The 18852-nt window shown below is 40.8% G+C and overlaps 1 protein-coding gene across 6 annotated transcripts in view; it reads left to right on the top strand.

Annotated features, from left to right (window-relative positions):
• The window catches only part of EBF1 (EBF transcription factor 1), a 390876-nt gene that overhangs the window by 346143 nt on the left and 25881 nt on the right, over positions 1-18852 (top strand). For all 6 annotated transcript variants that reach the window (XM_030834265.2, XM_060296554.1, XM_030834263.2 and 3 more), the window contains exon 11: positions 11503-11591. In XM_030834265.2, the coding sequence (XP_030690125.1) occupies positions 11503-11591 (89 nt within the window). The remainder of the gene's footprint in view (positions 1-11502; positions 11592-18852) is intronic.

The raw sequence follows: 18852 nt of genomic DNA, 5'->3' as shown, positions 1-18852 counted from the left end.
TTTTTTTTTTTTTCTTTCATTTCCTTTAGCACTTGGCCTCATATATAGCAAGCGTCCAATCTTATTGAATTAATTAAGCAATGTAAAACATCTCAAGTCTGGGGGAAAAAAATCCCAGTTTAATTAGGTGTCTCCCACCTGTATTTTGTTCCCATTTTGTCACAAAATTTATATTGTTTTAAAACAGTTATGTCCTATTCCAGACAGAGCTCTGTTTCAGAGTAACATTCGAGAATCAGAGGTGGTGGAATTCTTTGAATTGTAATTTCCAGTTAGTGTGAGTAAGGGGAAGAAAGCCTGAACCCCAAGGACAAGTGAAGCATGCCCGCTGTTCTCCTATAATACTGCATCCTCACATTGTATTTATCACATTGTTGTAGAATTCTGTTTCTGTCTTTCTGCCCCTCTAGACTTTGGAGTTTCTTGACAGTGGGGAATGTGTAAATATGTCTAATTAATCCTGTATTCCCCACACCTCCCCCGTTTCTAGCACACGTCAGGTATTCTGTTATTAGTAATTACAACTGCCTATTGAGGATTTATTGTGTGCAAAGCATCATACAAATAGCATCACATCACATCTTCACGTTACATATTAGGAGACTTAAAGAATGTGACTTTTCCAAAAGGCACATAGCTGGTCAGTGACATAGCCTGGATGATAATCTAGCTCTGTCTTACCCCAAAAGGGTTGGAACCGAGGCAAGAAGTGGGCTGTTAGAGAAATGAGGGCATGTCAGATAAGGGCTAGAGTAGGACATAACTTGGGACAAAGAAAAGAATTAGAATAGACTGCACATAGAGGGGTATACTGGGAGTAAGAAAAGCATTAGAAGAGTACTGCAGGTCCAAATTGTTAGAGACCTATCCTGGAGGCCTCTTGGTTATCCTAACTAGGCTTTTCTAGCAGAGAGGTTAAGAGCAGGGCTTGGGAGGCAGACTGCCTGGGCTCAAATCTCTAGCCTTTCACTCATTAGCTCTGTGGATCGAGGCAAGATGTTTAACTCCTTCAGGCTTCAGTTTCCTTCTCTGTATAACAGGCATAACAATAATACTTCCCTTTGGGGTTTTGGTAAAGATCAGATACGTTAGTCCATGTAAGTGCTTGGCACATACTAAGTCCTCAGGAAGTGTTAGCTGATGCTCTTAGTATATTAATAATACAAGAAAAGACACAATGAATGAATGCAATGGATTCTCATAGCATCTTCGCATTTAGTTGATTCTACGTTTCTGAGTAGATCCATGTTTCCTAAACTTACGCACCAAGGTGTCCCTTCAAACATACAGGGGTGATGTGGGGTATTTTAAATTTGAGGGAAACAATGATACTTTAAGTCTGTCAGGTACCAGACAAACTGCTAGTTTGAGGTAGTTCATAGCTCAACATTAGATTGCACTGCGTTCCTTTTGATGGTGTCATAGCTTTGCCAGGCTCAGTTTTTAGCAGTTGCTGTGATTCAAGGTAGTGTCCTGTGAAAATCAAGGTGGAATAGAAAAAAGGGCATCGATGTCCAATCTTACTCCAGGCTTTGAGAAGTTGTACTGTGCTCAGTAGGAGCACACATCCCATGAGTAAGTTCTTGTGATTATTTTAAGATGAATTGAAAGTATTATTGTATTATTTTTGTTTTCCATTTCTTTGTAATTTTTTCAAATGGCTGCTAAGTTGTTAGGATATAAATTTTAAGGATATAAATATTAAGATGTTAGGATATAAACAATATTAAGCTGTTTGGACCTAAGTAGTTAATTAAACAGAATTGTTGGGCATTTCTTTTGGCTTGTGGGCTCTGTGAAAAGATTACTGAGGCACCCAAGGTACTGTGAACAGAGAAAGTTCAAGAAGCTCTGGAGCACACAATGAATAGAGATATATTCAGAATGTGTGTCAAGGCTATGAAGGGAAGGGTTCCAGTGTCAAACATTCAGGCAGAGGAGACTTTCTGGCTGAGTCGAAGGCTAATGACATGCAGTAAAAATAATCACTTAGGTTGGGTCAGTACTGCAGAAGGCTGGCTTCATTTACTTTATATCAAATGCTATTTAGGTTGGAGTTCAGGTCGGCCAAAACTTCTAGGCTCATCTGCAAGACCACTGTTAACGCTCCACATAGCATGCTTGTTATACGTTCTCTTTGAGTCCATTAAAATATAACCAAATAAGCACTTAATCCTCTAATATCTGCCAGTTACAAGTACTTTCCTGTCTTGTTAGGAGAATTAATGGATTATTCGGAATCACTTTCATGTCACTTTTCTTCGGATTTTTTTCTCTCCTCCCAGTCTATCTGCAGAGCTCTGCTGTAACTTCATCATCCAGCTCTTCTGAAACCTGCCCCCTGGTTTAGAGGAGACAGCTCTGTGACGGTGGCAGTAGTTTTTTGAGTTGTCACATAAGACCATGATATTAACAATAATAAGTGGGACCTCGGCCCAGAGCTCTGTGCTCGGTTAGCAAAAGGCGCAGAGAAGGGTTTCCGAGCTTTGGAGCCTGACTCGGTGCTCTTCCCTGCTGAGAGCCATAAGATGCTGGTAGCTTGTTCTAGGAGAGTAATAAGTATTGTTGTTTAACAGTTGTGTTGTTGAAATTCAGCTCCACTATGTCTGACAGTATTTATCTAAAATACTTTCCCTGGTGCGTGTTCAAGTTCCAGTAAACCGTGTCTTATTGTGCGACCTTTTCATTTTCCAGTGAAAAGGGATCAGCTCGTCAGATAAAAGCTGCAAGTCAAAGTACAGGAAAAATGCGTGCTCAGAAAATCCAAGCATGATTGAAAACAAGATGTGTTAAATCAATGCAGTTTATCGCCTGCCTGTTCCCGGCAATTGCTGTTCTGAGCTCATTCTGAACACACGCTGGATGATAAAAGTACAGTGTCAAGCACTCGCTGGGGTGGGAACACAAGAAAACATGTTTATCAGACAGGCTGGGTGATTTTACCCCCTTGATAACAGTTATTGTCAAAACTCTTTCGGAAGAAATCTAAAGAACAATTATAGAAGGAATATTACTCTTGTTATATCAGAAGATCTGCCAGTAGGGAAGAAAATGATGGATTTATCTTTGAACGTTAAAGGAGGAAGAGTGTGTTGGCCTCCAATACTTAAAACACCATCATCCATTACACAGCGACAACCATCCTCGTCTCATTCAATTGAGCAAATCTGGCTTTGAAACCTAATCATAAACGATGAATTAAAAAACAAACAAACAAAAAAACTCCAAAATGAAAAAGATTGAAAGGCAAAAAAAAAAAAAAAAAAATTCCTGGAGATATTCAAGCTTCTGTTTGCTTGAGGGATTTAATTTTAGTTTTATACTTGCATCAGATTTGGAAATCTAAATTAAGGATCCTGGAAGGCCAAGCTGTACAGAGCACATCATATGCAGTAACAGGGGCAACTTTTCTCATCAACTTTATCACAATTAGAGAGCAATACAGTTTTCCCTAATTATTGTACATTCACCTACTTCCCATTTTAGATGGAGTATAACCCTCCAGGGCAAAAAGTGGGTCTGTTTAAGAAATGCTCCACTTCTGCCAGTGAGTTCTCACCAAGGATCTTCTAGAAAATACCAACTGGTTGTGGTATGAAATAAGTTGGTTTAATGTATCTCAACAGCATTATGTGTCTCTGTTTCTCAAAAGACAAATCAACTTTAGAGAGCCAGGCTCAGTCCTGTAAGGAGAAGTTGATGAAACAGAAAGCACCGTTTCTTGATTATTTGTGGGGCAAGTTTAAAATGCCAGGGTGGCCTCTCCCACAGGTTTGTGCCTGTTGACATGGTGAGCTTTAAGAAATCAGGCCAAGTGATTGTTTACCCGTGTGAAGTCAGGAGTCTGGCACCAGGATTCCTCGTCGTGCTGGATTTCTGTTTCACAGATACTTAGTAAAAAAAAAAACAAGTGCCATTTAATTGATTTGGTAGCTGGACTTGTCAATATGCTGCAAATTGTGATTTATCAATATGAAAATAAAAGAGTCATCTTGGCATAGTGAGTGAAGCACTGAGGGTTTTGTTCTGATTCATGCAGCCAGCTCTTTCTGTGCCTCAGTTTCTCACCTTCAAATTGGGAGTAATAAATTTTGACATTTATGTCAAGGGCATATTGAAAGACTCAGTGGGATAATGTCTATAAAACACTTTGATATTACTGGGAGAAGTGTCTTGTATGACCTCGGGGTATGTTTGAAATGACACTTCTCCAAGTAAAATCATTGTGATCGTTAACATCTATTAAAAACGTTCATAGGTCCTTATAACTTAGAGAATAATTGAGTTCAGGATGCACAGTCTTAAAAATTTGTTTTCTTCTGCAGATGCCTTTAAAAGTAACCTGTCAACATGTAAATTGGTATAAATTTTAGGAAGGATAGTTAGAAAATATATGTATCAAAAGTCTTGAAATGTACATATTCTTTTATCTAAGAATTTCTCCTGAAAATTTTGAGGAAAAAATACATCCCCATTAACAGGAGATTTGTCGCAAAAGTTATGGCCATCCATATAATTACAATATGCTGCAACCATTAAAAAGAATGAGGGGGATATAAATATGTATATAATCTATATTTATATAAAACAGTATTGTAAGAATGCCCGAAAGCCTACATATTAATAGAAATAGTGATTATACATGAGTATATGTATTATGAAGCTTTTTTCCTTCTTTGTGTTTCTTCTGTATTTTTTACACATTAAGAGTATATTCCTTTTAGACTTCGAAAAACAGTAAAGCTACTTCCATTTTGAAAAACAAAAGCGAGTCACTCAATTCTTGCTTCCTGCTCTTGATTGCTTTTGCTTCTGGAAGAGTTATTCATTTCCTAACATACGCAAGTCCTTTGCGTTCCAAGTGACAATCCTCAGGGTCTTCCATCTCTTTCTCCCGGAGCCCCTGTCTTTTTTCATCCTGGGCTCTGATCCACTTTGCAGATCTCTTTCTCTCTTCAGTCTTTACCTTGCAGGCTCTGGCTCCAGTCTCTGTAAAGAGAACGTAGCCGCACAGGCCAACAATACCTCTGATGGTACCTTCGGTAGAGAGAAGTATTACTTCCTGTGCTTGATTTTTGAATCTTAGTGTTGTTGCTCCACATCAAGAGGTTTGAAAACTACAAATAAGAGATCAGAGCATGTTGAAAGCCAGTTTGGAAATGTTCCTTTGGCTCCTACATTGGTAAATTCTGCCCATGTTGGCTTCATCCTGACACCCTTCTGGTTCAGTTATAGCTTTCTGCAGTTCAGTGAGCCTCTTCCCGAAGCTCTCCTGAACCTCCTTCCTGAGGCAGGGTGCCAGGCTGTGAAAGCATTTCACACCGGAAGTAGGGGCTCTGCTTGCAAGGGACTTGGTGTTAGGTTTCTTAGGGAATGTATCCCTTCCAGGAAGAGATGACCCGGAATACCATGTGTGCACTGAACATCTAGGCGAGGAATGAAACATCCAAACGGCTGGAAAAGCAACCCATTTCTTCCTTGACCGTATTTCTGGCTCTTGTTTAGGTTTCTGGTTGATTTTGCGGTTTGTATCTTTTAAAGTCAGTCTTAAAGATAGGTTCGTGAAGATAACTTGCTGTTTTATTGTTTACCTCTGGTTGTTAATTTAGTGACTGAGGGAAAAATAGGGCCATTATGGAACAAAAAGACCACCTAACACATATATCATAACTCTTATGCCCAGCATGGATCTGCCTTGAAGGGAAATGCTCTGCTGTATTCCTTTAGTTCAAATATAGAATAGTCACCAGGGCAGCTTGGAGACCCAGGTGCTGGTTTTATCATTGCCTTTGCTATGAGGCTTTATTTATTACTTGGCATAGAGTCTAGATATTTGTTTGGACATTAAATGGCAATAGAATATAAATATTACCTTTCTAATATCTGCATTTCTTTTTATTTCCAGTCAAAATGACATCATGTCACATAACCATTAAAAAAAGGAAATTAAAACCCCAGAAATATGTTAAAGCGCTACAGTGAGTCACTGAGCTATAAAAGCAGTGGAACTCTGCGCGCTCACGTTGGAATGGCACCCAAACCACTTTTCCCCTGATGTTTGGGAACACAACTGTCCTGCCTTTCATTTCCATTGTTTCCAGGGATAAGTATTGCAGAAGTTAAGGAGGACTGAGGAGTGTTTTCTCTAAAAGGCAACTCTGAAAAGAGAAAAATCAGTTCTAATAACTGAGAATGCATTTGTCTTGACTACATGGTTTTAATTTGCAAATAAATCCCCTTAAAGAGAATTTTGTTTCTTTGATGTGTTTGTGGATAAAAAAAAAAAGACAACTAAAGGCATGAAAAGGCCACAATTCACATATACATTTGGTAAGGATTTACCCATTACCAGATGTTTTGAATGAATTTTATAATCTTGTCATTATTAGTAGGACATAAAATCTAGTTGTATTATTCTGAATTTTCTTTGCATATAGCATTTCATGCTGCATGAACATTTGGACACTGTAAATAGCTTTGTATAACCAGAGTTCTTCTGTCTTGACCAGAACCTTGGTTGAAGCCCAAAGGGGAAGGGCTCTGCATAGACTGGTTCTGTATGGAAAGTTACTGGTTTCCTTTAGGGGAGTCTGAGATTGTGAGACTGGGTAGGTACCCAAAGCCATTTATAAGCTGACCCCACGCAAGGCCACATGAAGTGGTTTGATGTTTTTTAAAAATATTTAACTAACTTTTCCCTTTTGAAAACTAATGACTTTGATACAGCTGAGCCTGCCCCATGCATGGGTCCCCTACTTCCTCCCTATACCCATTCCCCAGTATCCTGTCATAGCTGTGAGAGGACCCTTCTGAAATCTCAGCTGATACGTCTGCCCTACAAGCTTGCTCCTGTGTAGAAGCATTTAATCTTGCCTTTTGTGCATTTATAGGAAAGTTTCACACTTCCTGTAGGATATGTACACAGCTCCATGAGGTCCTACTGAGCTTACTCAGCTAATATGTGTCTACCTCTAAGTTTGAACAGGACAGTGGAAGACATCTTGAATGCAAATCTTTGTGGCTCCGCAGTAGCCTGATCACTCTATAAATCCACGTGGTCCTGTGAAGTGTAGTGTGAGCCTAGTGTCAGAAAAGAGGAGCAGGGCTTCCCTGGTGGCACAGTGGTTGAGAATCTGCCTGCCAATGCAGGGGACACGGGTTCAAGCCCTGGTGTGGGAAGACCCCACATGCCGCAGAGCAACTGGGCCCATGAGCCACAATTACTGAGCCTGTGCGTCTGGAGCCTGTGCTCCGCAACAAGAGAGGCCGCGATAGAGAGAGGCCCGCGCACCGCGATGAAGAGTGGCCCCCGCTTGCCACAACTAGAGAAAGCCCTCGTACAGAAACGAAGACCCAACACAGCCATAAATGAATTAATTTAAAAAAAAAAGAAAAGAAAAGAGGAGCAGCGGTGGTGACCCACCATCTGACCATCAGGGAGGCAAGAGAACGGATTGCTGAGCAGGAGGGAGGCCTGGCCATGGGAGCTGGAACCAGGTTCCAACTCTACAATCATAGTAGTTCATTTCTGAGGTGAGATTATGTACACCTCTCAGAAAGTTTATTTTTAAGGGCTTATGTGACGTAAAACAGTGAATTCCTACCAGTGCCATCTGAACACTTGGTAGGCAGTAGAAATGATTATTGAGTCAATGGACAGTTTATTATCTCGTGGAATGTTTTTAATGCCCTCACTGGTCCCATTTTATTATGCTGATTTAAAAATTGAGGCTTTTCTTCTTTGGGATTATGGATTTTGCTAAACCTCTGAGCCTCCCTTATTCCGTTACCACCCCTAACTGGTTGAGGAGAACACCCTCTCAAACCCTGTTGAAAGTGTGGGTTAGGTGCTTGGAAGTGGGGTGACACGAGAAGCTCTCATCATTGCATTCCTTTTGCAGTTAACAGTTTCATCTGTTTTTTCTTTTTACAACCTAAGATACTCATGCTTTATTTGCGGTTAATTATGCGCAGTTAAATTTTTTTCTTTCTCTCCTGGATTCTCGGAATTGTCTCAAGTTTTAGGGGGGAAAACTTGACTAGTCCCACTTCTTCTTCTGGTGCCCCCTGAGCCCTGTGCTTGAATACAATGAGGTCACTTTGTTGAAGGATTAACTTTATATTACATTCTTGCAGAGTAGATGTATGTCCCTAAGGTACGACTACCCCCACTGATGAAAACAAATATGCCATTCTTTATGATTCCTCCCCGTTACTCTCTCTGTTGATTTTCAGAGAGTTTATGAATAGTCACATATTTATACAACTGGCCAAAAGTATACTACTTATTTTTCTTATGGTCTGTAATAACCTAGGCAATGTTATTAAAGCGTATACAGACCCTTTTTCAGGCAAAGTTTCTTATGTCATTACTTTATACAAGCAGGTCAGATTCCATCCTGGGAACACTCTCTTGCTCTTAACCTTTTTCTCTGATTATAAAAGTAATATATGTTCATTGTGGAAAATATAGACAATGCACAGCCTAAAGAGAAGGAAGAAAAGCACTTCAAGACTCACTTCTTAGAAATAACTACTGTTAGGCAGTTTATACGCAGAAACCTTTTCTTTATTCTCTGTATATGTTCATTTTTTAAAAAAGTAACCATATTGCACATATGCTCTTGTAATCTGCTTCTTGACATAGCAATATATTTTATGCCAGTAAATTTATTTTTCCAAAAGCATTGCTTTTGAGGACTGCATCATATTCCTATGGGTGTGCCGTAATTTAACCATCCCCCTCCCTAGACAGTTAATCTGTTTTCAGGGTTCTTTTTAAAGTAACAATCTCTATCAGATGGCCCCTCTCACTCAATAATTGGTTTAGTTTTTTTCTTTAGTTACTGCAATCAGAGAAATCATCAGGCACCTTTGAATTTAAGACAACGAACGTTGCTTGCATATCTTAGCGTTGCTTGCATATCTTAGCGTTACCTTTGTTTACAGCACTCGACAATGCCATTGTAATGCTCATATGTAGATTGAGGGCAGGTTAATATATTAAAAAATACAAGTGTAGAGCAAATCATAAAGGCATGGGAAATAAATTAAAAGCCTTTGTCCCTCTACTGAAATATTTCCTCTCACATAGCATACTTCCATAGACTAGATGCTTATTTTTCTTTGAATAATGAGTTTAATATATCTAATTCAATTACTCTTTCTGGCAGCAGAATGACTTGTCCTGAGCTCTTTAGCTATTAGTTCCATATGATATTTGAATCAGTTCTTTTAATTGTGGATACTGAATGTCAGTCATTCTGTTGTGAGTTGTTCCTATGGTCAGAGAAACATATCCTCCCCACCCCATACATCAGTCATTCAATTAACAACCATGGGTTTCTTGACACAGTAGGAATTAATTCATTATGCAAACAACTGAAGGGGTGGGTCAACAAGTCAAGTTTTATTGGTGGCTTACACTGAAAAATAAAACCAAGAATTAGAATTTTCAGGATGCTGAATCATATCTTCAAGTGTTAAAATGATACATTTAATTGCCTAAAGCTCTTTTTATGGTTAAACATCTTTGTTGGCAATTAGCATTATGGGTGGGAGATAGATGTGATATACAGCTTAACCTGGGTGCTCATTCCTGTCATTCTCGGGCATTTCCTTATTAAATACTGGGATTTTATGAGTCACAGCTTCCCTGTGTAAAGAATTGTATGGCTTTTTCTCTACAAGTCTAATTTGAAAAAAAAAGAATTTTTCTCAAGGGTTTAGAAAGTAATTCATGAAATGGGAGGAACAATAAATATTGTGCCTTAACTCATGTACCACTATAGAGAGATTTGGTACACCTGGGTGTAATTTTAGTTAATTTCCACAAGAGGCAGGTTGAAAGTTTACCGTTTGGAAGGGGGCGGGGAGAAGGTGGGGGAAATGGCTAAACCTCATATTTGCAAAAATGATTACATTGTCTTAAATGGCTACTCTATTAACAGCTTCAACAAGCATTGCATTTGGGAAAAAAGATCTTAAAAAAAGTTACCTGAAGTTCACTCCAACTTAAAATATACAAGTGAGGAAGAAGTACTTACTCTGATTTATATGTCTTTTGGAGGTGTAATTATTGGCTTTTTACTCACCTATGTAAAACAATGTACTTTTGTAAATGGATTTGTGGCCACTTTATGCAGCCTTTTTTTTTTTTTTTTTTACATAAAAAGTAAGCACTGTCAATCAAGGAATTTTAAGGTTTATTTCCTCTTTAGAAATGATTGATAGCCTTTTAGATTTACAAGTTGACAAGTTAAAGGGTTCTATTGGTATAATTATGTACTAAATTCACAGTCTTTCAATTTAAATGTCCTTTTAAAACCACAAGATTATCATACCTGTATTTTGAAAAGTGGGCCAGTCAGTTTGGGTTGGTATACAAATTGCTTCCATTAGCCTTGGGACCTATTTGAATTTAATACAGTTTTTTAAAGTTAGTAGTAGTATGGATCTTACTTTTAAAATTTAGGTTAATGGAAATGCATTTTAAGTAAAGCATGTGGCAGCTTGTTTTCTAAATGTATATAGCTAAATGTCAGAACTACAAAGACTGTCTTTTTATTCAGTATGGGAGAAAATATGTGGTTGAGTACTTTGGTTACATGAAAAAAGAAAAGAAGAAAAAAACCCACTCATTACTGAGAGGAGATGGGGGATGTGGGTGGAGGATGGAGCCGCCATCTTTTCCTGGTCAGGCGAGGAAAGCTGGAGGTACTTCATATCCTGGGGAGGAATTTCAAAAGTGATACACCAGAGTCCACTTTGTATCGAGTTGAATTTAAGGATGCTTTGAAGAAGGTGTATTCAATATGGGTACAAGAAGGCCCACTGTCTCCAAATATTACTACAGGTTTGCTCTTCTTTTAGTCTTTTAAAAAAATTCTTCTTGGAGAGCCAGCTGCTCTGAGCTAGTGCTCCGTAGAGGTTAGCCTTTTCCTGAAATAATATTGATATTGGTGAATCAGTCTTTCATCTTAGATATGAGGGTGTCGTATCAAGGGCACTTTCAATACCTGTCTCTTTTCGGACTCTTCCAAGGGTAGAAGAGGCTTTCTGGCCTCTGCCCCACCACACTTAATTGCTCCCGATGGCATTGCGACACTGTATCAGCTGAGGTCCACTTGATATTCTGTAGCTAAGCAAGTACTTTTAATTCTGCTCTGTATACCTGTAGATACCCTCCAGTGTTGTAACTCAAGCTTCTGACTAAAGGGAATCCTAAAACCTCACACCAAGTTCCATTTTACCTTCCATTTTCAACACTGTAAGGAATATAGAATTTGGCCAGAAGAGCAGAGTTTAGGACCTGCGACTCATGTTCTTTTGAGTGAGTCAGTCCCCACCAAAAGGGATCATTCGTCCAATCACTTTATGATCTAATTCAAAAGTCTCAATGAAACTTTCGACTTCCCAGTTATTTCTGCACCATAAGTATTGCCAATCATGTGCTGTTTTATTTCCTGAAATTGTTCTAATTGTACGACTTCTTCATTGCAGCACTCAATGAACCCACCATCGATTACGGTTTCCAGAGGTTACAGAAGGTTATTCCCCGGCACCCTGGCGACCCTGAGCGCTTGCCAAAGGTAGGATACCTCCTCTTTGGGTTAGGGTCTCTGGAAACACGGGCTCAGGTGATTGGCAGAAAACTTTGCCGTTGATAAAAGTTAGTTCATAGATAAGCAACTCAATATTCTTGTGCTTTGTGTGTATTATAAGGTAAGCAATAATCAAAGTAGCAAGCACTTATGTGCCAGGTAATGTTTTACTTATATCATGTCATTTCTTCCTCTAAAAAACCCTCTGAGGTTGGTGCAATTACCACCTCTATTTTAGAGAAGAAGATAACCAAACAAAGAGAGGTTAAATCATTTGCCCAAGGTCACACAGCATGTAAATTGCTAAACGGAGATTCAAACCTCTAAAGCCTGGCTCCTAAGTCCAGGTTATTAATCATTATATCCTATCAGTTCTCAAGAGGAAAAAGAACATTGCTTTTCTACCCCCATGAGGATCTTTACTTATTTCTGGTGAGGGGAGAACAGCTAGAGCTCAAAGGAAAGCATATTGGCACACCTTGCACCGGGGCTACTAAGACATGAGTCTGTTCCCTCCAGAGGCATCCCACCTAAGACACAAGTGGGAGAAATTAGACACAAATTCAAGGTAGAGCAATATATGTCATACAGCAATGGTATTAATTGCCAATGCAGAAAAAAAGGAAATGCACATGTATTGGTTTCTATTCTGTACCTGTTGTCAATGTTGGGGATATTCCCATCTCTGTACCCAAGGAACTCGGACGCCCTGTGGGAGAGAAAGCCAAATACAACGCCATACAAAACAGAAAACAATAGGTACATTTAACAAAAGTGCAACCAGAGTTCTGGGAGGACTCAGAGGAGAGAACAGTTAAATGCTATAGAAGTTCAACGAACGGAATTGGTCGAGCTACCATTCACTGTTTACTGACAGCAAAATGAAATTTCATTTACTATACAAGTAAAAATTAGTATAAATTAAATGAGTAGAGGAAAGGTCCTCTCCATGCCACAGCAAGTCTAGAGATATGTCATGTCCAGGTCTGTTTCTGCTCGTAATACACTTATAAAAATGAAGTTGGCATCCTTCCTAGCTCAGCGAACCTCTTTGGGCGATCATTTCATCATCACATCTTACCTGTGGGCCCTGCTGCACTGAAGCGGCAGGACCACTGTCAGAACAGGCCTGTCCAGGAGAAAGCTGCCCCTCCCCGCCGAAACTGATGCACAGATGTGAGGCGCTGGGGGGTGGGTATGGGGCACTGCCTGCCCAGAGAGAGGAAGAACCGTGACAAGCAAATTCTGCCCTCTCCTAGACCCCGGGGGAAGACCCACAGAGCCTTCAGTCTCAACCCTGAGTTCCCATAACAGCCTCACTTCCACTTAGCGCTGTTCACCTTAAAAAAACATCTTGAGAGCATTTCACCTGAGGAAGAAATCATATGATGTGTCGGTCCGTACATATCCTTGTCTTTGAAAGGGGCCTCCATCTTACACCTCCTTCCCTTTCACCCTGACTTATTCTTGGTGAGCAATTACAGAATCTAACAGTAATAGTGAACGGCCCTCTGCTTCCACAGATGGGTGTGCCATGAAGAGAATCACCTTTAGGTTCCTGTCTGGCAAGAACCCAACTCCCATGCATTTCCTATGGGAAAATAATCGGTAATTTTATAGCACGAAGATGTAAATAATGTGTGTCCACCCAGTGGTGGGAAGAAGCCATGAGGGCATTGCCAGATTCTTCCCATTGTTTCCATTTGGGGACCATTTTCACTTTCATTTGGCATTTGATGTCCCTAGAGTCTGCTGAAGGGACTGGAGAGCTCTGTGGTCTGGGTCAAAATTCTTTCTCCCCACCCCCCAAATTCTTAACCTCTCTGTGCCTCAGTTTCCTTGTCTGTCAAATGGAGATGGTCATACTTCCTACTTTTTTGGGTTGCTTTAATCACTTATTTAGCAGTCCACAAAAGGTAGCTATAATTATTTGCCAGTTGAGTGAGAGTGGGACCCTGGCTTCTGAGAGCTCTCCTACCCAATCTCTGCAGAGCAGGAAGTCCTAATTCAGGTCAGCAGTGGAGTGTATGGTTTATTTTCTGTGTCTCGGTTTCTTCATCTAGAAAATGGGGGTGAAATAATCGTGCCAACTTCACTGGGATCACATAGGACAAAAAGAAGTAATCCTGTGGGAGCCTCAGCATAGTTTCTGGCCCACAATTGCCACTCTATAAATATTGATTGAAAAACAGGAGACAGATTTGGTTTAATGGCTGAGGTCTACAGCAGCCAAGCAATACTTTTCTTATTCATAAAGAAAGGAGAGAAACAGGACTATATGGTTGAGTTTTGTGTATTTACTTCTCATAACATTTTCACGGCTGCACATCACGTTCAGAAATGTTGAACAAATAGCACAGGCACGTGTCACTTTGTCCCCGGTGGCCTGATGGTGAAATTCCCAGCCCCGTTTTCCTGGGTTTGGGAAGAGTAATCAAGGACACAATGGGTTTGTGTGTTAAGGAAACACTCCACAGTGTGCATCCAGCCACTGGACCGTGCGAGGACTTTGGCCAGAGCCCACCCCAGGAAGCTCTCTGTGTGACTCAGATCAGAGTGGTGTCCTCTTGGCTCCGAATGTGAAGGTGGAGTGAGAGTTCAAGAGCAAGGTCAGGAAGTGGCGGATGGAGCCAGCACGAGGTATTCCTGTGGACCTGGGAGATTTATAGTCCCGCTGTCCATTGTTAGGGGGATGAAAACGGGCTCCGCCTTTCTTAGAATCATGGTCAGTGTTTGTAAAACAGGAGTGTTTCAGTGAGCCATGGACCACACACCTTAAAAAACAAACTCCACTTTATTAAACCCATGTGTTTGCGAATAGACAAAGCTAGATTCATACAACCACCCACATATTCTGTCAAATGAAACTGCTCCAAAGACCAAGCAGACAGCTTTCCATAATAATATGCCTTTGTATACTGGCTTGTACTTTTTCAAAGAACTTGTACATGCGTTGTTTTATTGGAGCCCCTCTTGTGAGAGAAGTCGGGAAAGCAGACATCATTCCTATTTACCAAACGAGAAAACAGGAGCAAGCCGAACCCTTCCTTCTCTGTAAATTATTTTGTCCCTGAAAGCCACCATCAGTGATAGTTGCTGTACACACAAATTTAAAATACTATAATTATGCCAACCCCAGGTGTGCTTTGGTTTCCTTTTTCACGTGCACGTGGAGAAGGGCAGGCGAAGGTTTTTCAGCTGCAGCATTCCATTCTGTGTCATACAGACAGACGTGCCTTCCTCTCTGGATCCTGGCAGGAGGGAGAGGAACATGTGACCAACTTTGGGGCAAAGGTTGACTTTTCTTATAATGTAGAGGTGCGGAGGATGGGGACTGTGGTCGGTCAGAAACGCTGAGATGCTGAAATGCACGAGGCCATCCAGAAACACTGAACAAGGAGCTGTCTCTGTTTTGAAGGCCAGAGGTGCCTCTGTCCCCTTTCGATTTGTAGTTGTCTTCCTGAGTGGTCAGTGAGCATTAGCACAAAGGCACCGAGCTTGGCTGGCATTCCGTGTGTTTGCGGTGAATCCCAGGGAACAGGTAACCTTTGCGTCATGCCCTCGATGTGCCTGGCACGGCTTTATCAAGGTTTTTGAAGGGTATTGAGGCCAAGAGAGTGGGCTCTCAGGTCAGATGGACGTGGATTTTGAAAACCACTTGCACTGCTCCGTGCACGGGACTCACCCTTCTCAGCCCCTGTTTTCTCCTTTGTAAAGCAGCTGTCCTGCAGCATGGCTATTGGGCGTTAATGAGATAATGTACGCAACGAGGACTCTCTGGCATATAGTGAGACTTCAGTAAATGGGGGCTACTATTCCCTGCAAGATGGGTACTCCCCATTTCACAGGGTCAGAGTTCCCAGAGGGCTGGTGGCATGCTACCACTCAGAGCAAGCATATGGGAAAACTGAGATTAGCACCTGGGGCCTCCGGCCTCACTGCATCAAGTTCCCATTTCCCTCCCAGGTCTGGAAACCCAAATACTTCTGCCTTGAGGTGACTGGCTTCTCTCTCCTGTCTCTCGCCTAACCTCAGCCCCTTCCTACTCAAATACGCACCAGCTTCTCTCATTCCCCACCCAGAGGGGTTTGCGTGGGGACCTCCACAGGGCAAACGTGTTTTTTCTTCCAGAGCCAGTCCCTCTTTTAGAGAAAATAAGGCAGTTTGAGAAGAGTAACAAAGGCGGCATTTGTGTGTTTTGCTTTATGGAGCTGAAAATATCTGGTAAATTGATCCGGTGGGAGTAATAAATACACATTACTTTATCTTGTTCTTCATGTCCTATATCCCTGAGCCTTGATAGAGCAACACCGCTTAATAGACTTAAAAAAGAGTAATTACACTCATTGGTTGTGTGATTTTTCAGCCCTCGCAGCCCTGCCTGACCTTCTAATTTAGCTCACCGCGTCTAACTAATGCATTTATATTCATCTTTTATGAAGCATGTATAGTACAGAATTGACTTTAGAGCCTTTTTCAAGCTGTCCTCCCCGGTTTCCAATCTGGTGAGCAGTAAGGAGAATGGGAACCCTCCATCTCCCTACGTCCGCACCTATAGATAACCCATACACATGGCTCACAGCATTTTCTTTATCCTTTATGAAACATAATAAAAAGTAGTTATTACAGTTTTCGTTTAAAGCTTTTATACATTCTAGCATTATTTACAGCTAAACATGCAGGCAAAAGATGCGAGTGTTTTTAAAATGATTACTGTTAATGTTTCTGCTTGTCAGAAGTACTTAAATTTTCCTGCACTTTATCTAAAAACTTAGTACTGTTGCCTTTTAAGAACAACACATTTAAAGGATCTTGCAAGTCAGATTTGCAAACACTGCTGACAGTTTGTGATGAATGATATTGCAAAATTTGCAAGATGTTTGTCATTTCGCACAGCTGACATATTAAGGAACAGATTAAGAAACGCGAAACCACTATGGAAAACAACCATCCCAAACAAACCTCAACCAAACCTTGAACCCAGAGAGCACACGCACCAGAATCTCTCACCCGGGTTTTCTCTCCCAACTTCCCACTCAGCCAGTGGAACCCAATTGTTCTCAGTGCATTTTCTCTCACCATATGGTCTCCTCATTACCATACACTAAGAGTCCATATGGGAAACTTGTGAAATGAACTGTATTCATTTTAACTGCCAGATGAGCAGCCTTTTGCTTTGCAAGCTTAGCTTAAGTCATCTGCTGTCTTCGTGTTGTTATGGCAACACGGTACCCATAAAAAATTCTAATCTACTGTAAGTGATCACAGTATTTTAAGTGCTTGCCTATAACTGCCCTCAAAGGGGAGGAAGGAGGAGGGGGTTATCTTTGCCCAAGGAGCAAAGGGTTGTTCTTCACTCCAGCAGGTGTCAGTAAAGAAGCTTGGTGACGTGGAGAGTGAGGTGCTGGGGGGTCCGTGTAGCAGGTGTAGTAGATGTGATGGTAAGGGAGGTGGATTGCAGAGGGATGGATGGTAGTGAGGATGGACTGTAGACCCTTTGGGTGGGCTGAGAAAAAACACTGACTGTCGGACACCATAGTTCTCCCAGCAGACACATGACTCTGCTGGTGCGGTGCACCCCACCATGAATAAAACTCAAGGTTCTGAACAACAACACAGGCAGCAGTTCCTCGTGGTAACTTCTCCTGCACTGGCATGCAAAAAAAAAAAAAAAAAAAAAATCCCAGCCTCCTCTTCCTGTACACGGGAATTAGTCATTTCTAACTCTTAATGCTAATTAAGAGTACCTTAAAGTAATGGAAGTAGGCAGCAACATCCTTAAATATAAATCATTTTCACCTCCGCAGGCCACATGATATGTTTCATCTCTGTCGCTCTATCTGTATTGAAAGTGAATGTTTATAGTCTCAGTTCATCAGTTCACATTAGCCTCATGCTGAATATTTAAACACAGAACAATTTGAACACACCACGAAGGAAGGCAGTGACTGCACTTTCATTTGGAACAGCAAGGGCTCATCTAATAATAATTTAGTAAATCAGCCATTTAGTGGCTCGGTTGTGCACTGCATTGTGCCAAATATTATTCAGTTCCACTGTACACTTGCAGAATTGAAATTCAGCCTCTAGTCACAGGCACTGTTTTTGCTCAATGGAGAGACGAGACCCAAAATCACCCTCCCTAAAGAGCGGTCGTGTTAGTGATTTATCATAAATACAGAGCTGGGGCAAAATAAAACTGGAGTCGGCTGTATACCACGTATTCTAATTATGCTTTTATTGTTTTAGTCTTTATGCAAAGACTATCCGTAATTCAAAACCTGCAGTTGCATCAGTGAAAATACACATAAGAAATTTTTGCATAACCACATTGCCTGTTAGCAGAAAAGGGGATGACTAAGGGTTTCAGAAAAGGATAAAGAAAAACCGTGCATCTTTATCTTCCACACTGTGACACTGGACGTGCTCTCTCGTCTTATTCATTTATTTTTTTTTTAATTTCAAGAAAATCTATTAACATTTTATCTGGGAACCAAAATGACTCAAACAAAAAAATATAGCAACAGAAGCAAATCATGCAGTATATTCAGCTCTTAGGAAAAGAATGCTTGAGTTTGATTCCAAAAACCATTTTGTCTCTGCATTTTCTTGTCAAAAACACACACTATGGAATGCGGTTCTTTTTCCCCCTCTCTCCTCTGTATCTGCCAGAAAACTCACGGGCAAATTCCACTTCCCCATTTTGATGATATGCTCAGTTTAGGGGCTTGGTAGCCCCTCCTACTTATGCTTCTTTCATCAGGGGAGTTTAGCCTAGTTCTGTGCACCCTTGAAATTGTATATAGAATTGTGTGCGTGTGTGTGTGATGAGTATGCACACACATGCATGCACATACGCACATATTTTTCTGGGGAGTGAGATTATAGCTTCATTAAAAAGGCCATGACCCCCACAAAAGTTTTAATTCTCACTTTTTTTAGATTATTTATTTTATCTTTAACTGACTGACTCTGCAGTAAGTTACTCTGTCGTCATGGAATCATGCCCGATTTAGAGATGAGAAAACTGAGGCTCAGAAGGGACCACTCACACAGCTGTCAGGGGAGGCTTTCTACCTCACCGGACATCCTCACCATTAGTCTGTTCAGAATCTTTCCCAGTGTTTTGCAGATAGGATTGCACCTCAAGGAGCACTCAAAGCATTGACTCTAAGAATGCATATAATTTGCCCAAGTTTTCTGGAAAACAAGTGAGGGTTATCAATATTATTGCTGCCTCTTGCTCAGT

Source organism: Globicephala melas, chromosome 3 (assembly GCF_963455315.2).
Source record: "Globicephala melas chromosome 3, mGloMel1.2, whole genome shotgun sequence".
NCBI classification, from domain to species: domain Eukaryota; kingdom Metazoa; phylum Chordata; class Mammalia; order Artiodactyla; family Delphinidae; genus Globicephala; species Globicephala melas.
Note: the sequence above shows the minus strand (reverse complement) of the source record. Positions and strands in the feature narration are given on the sequence as shown.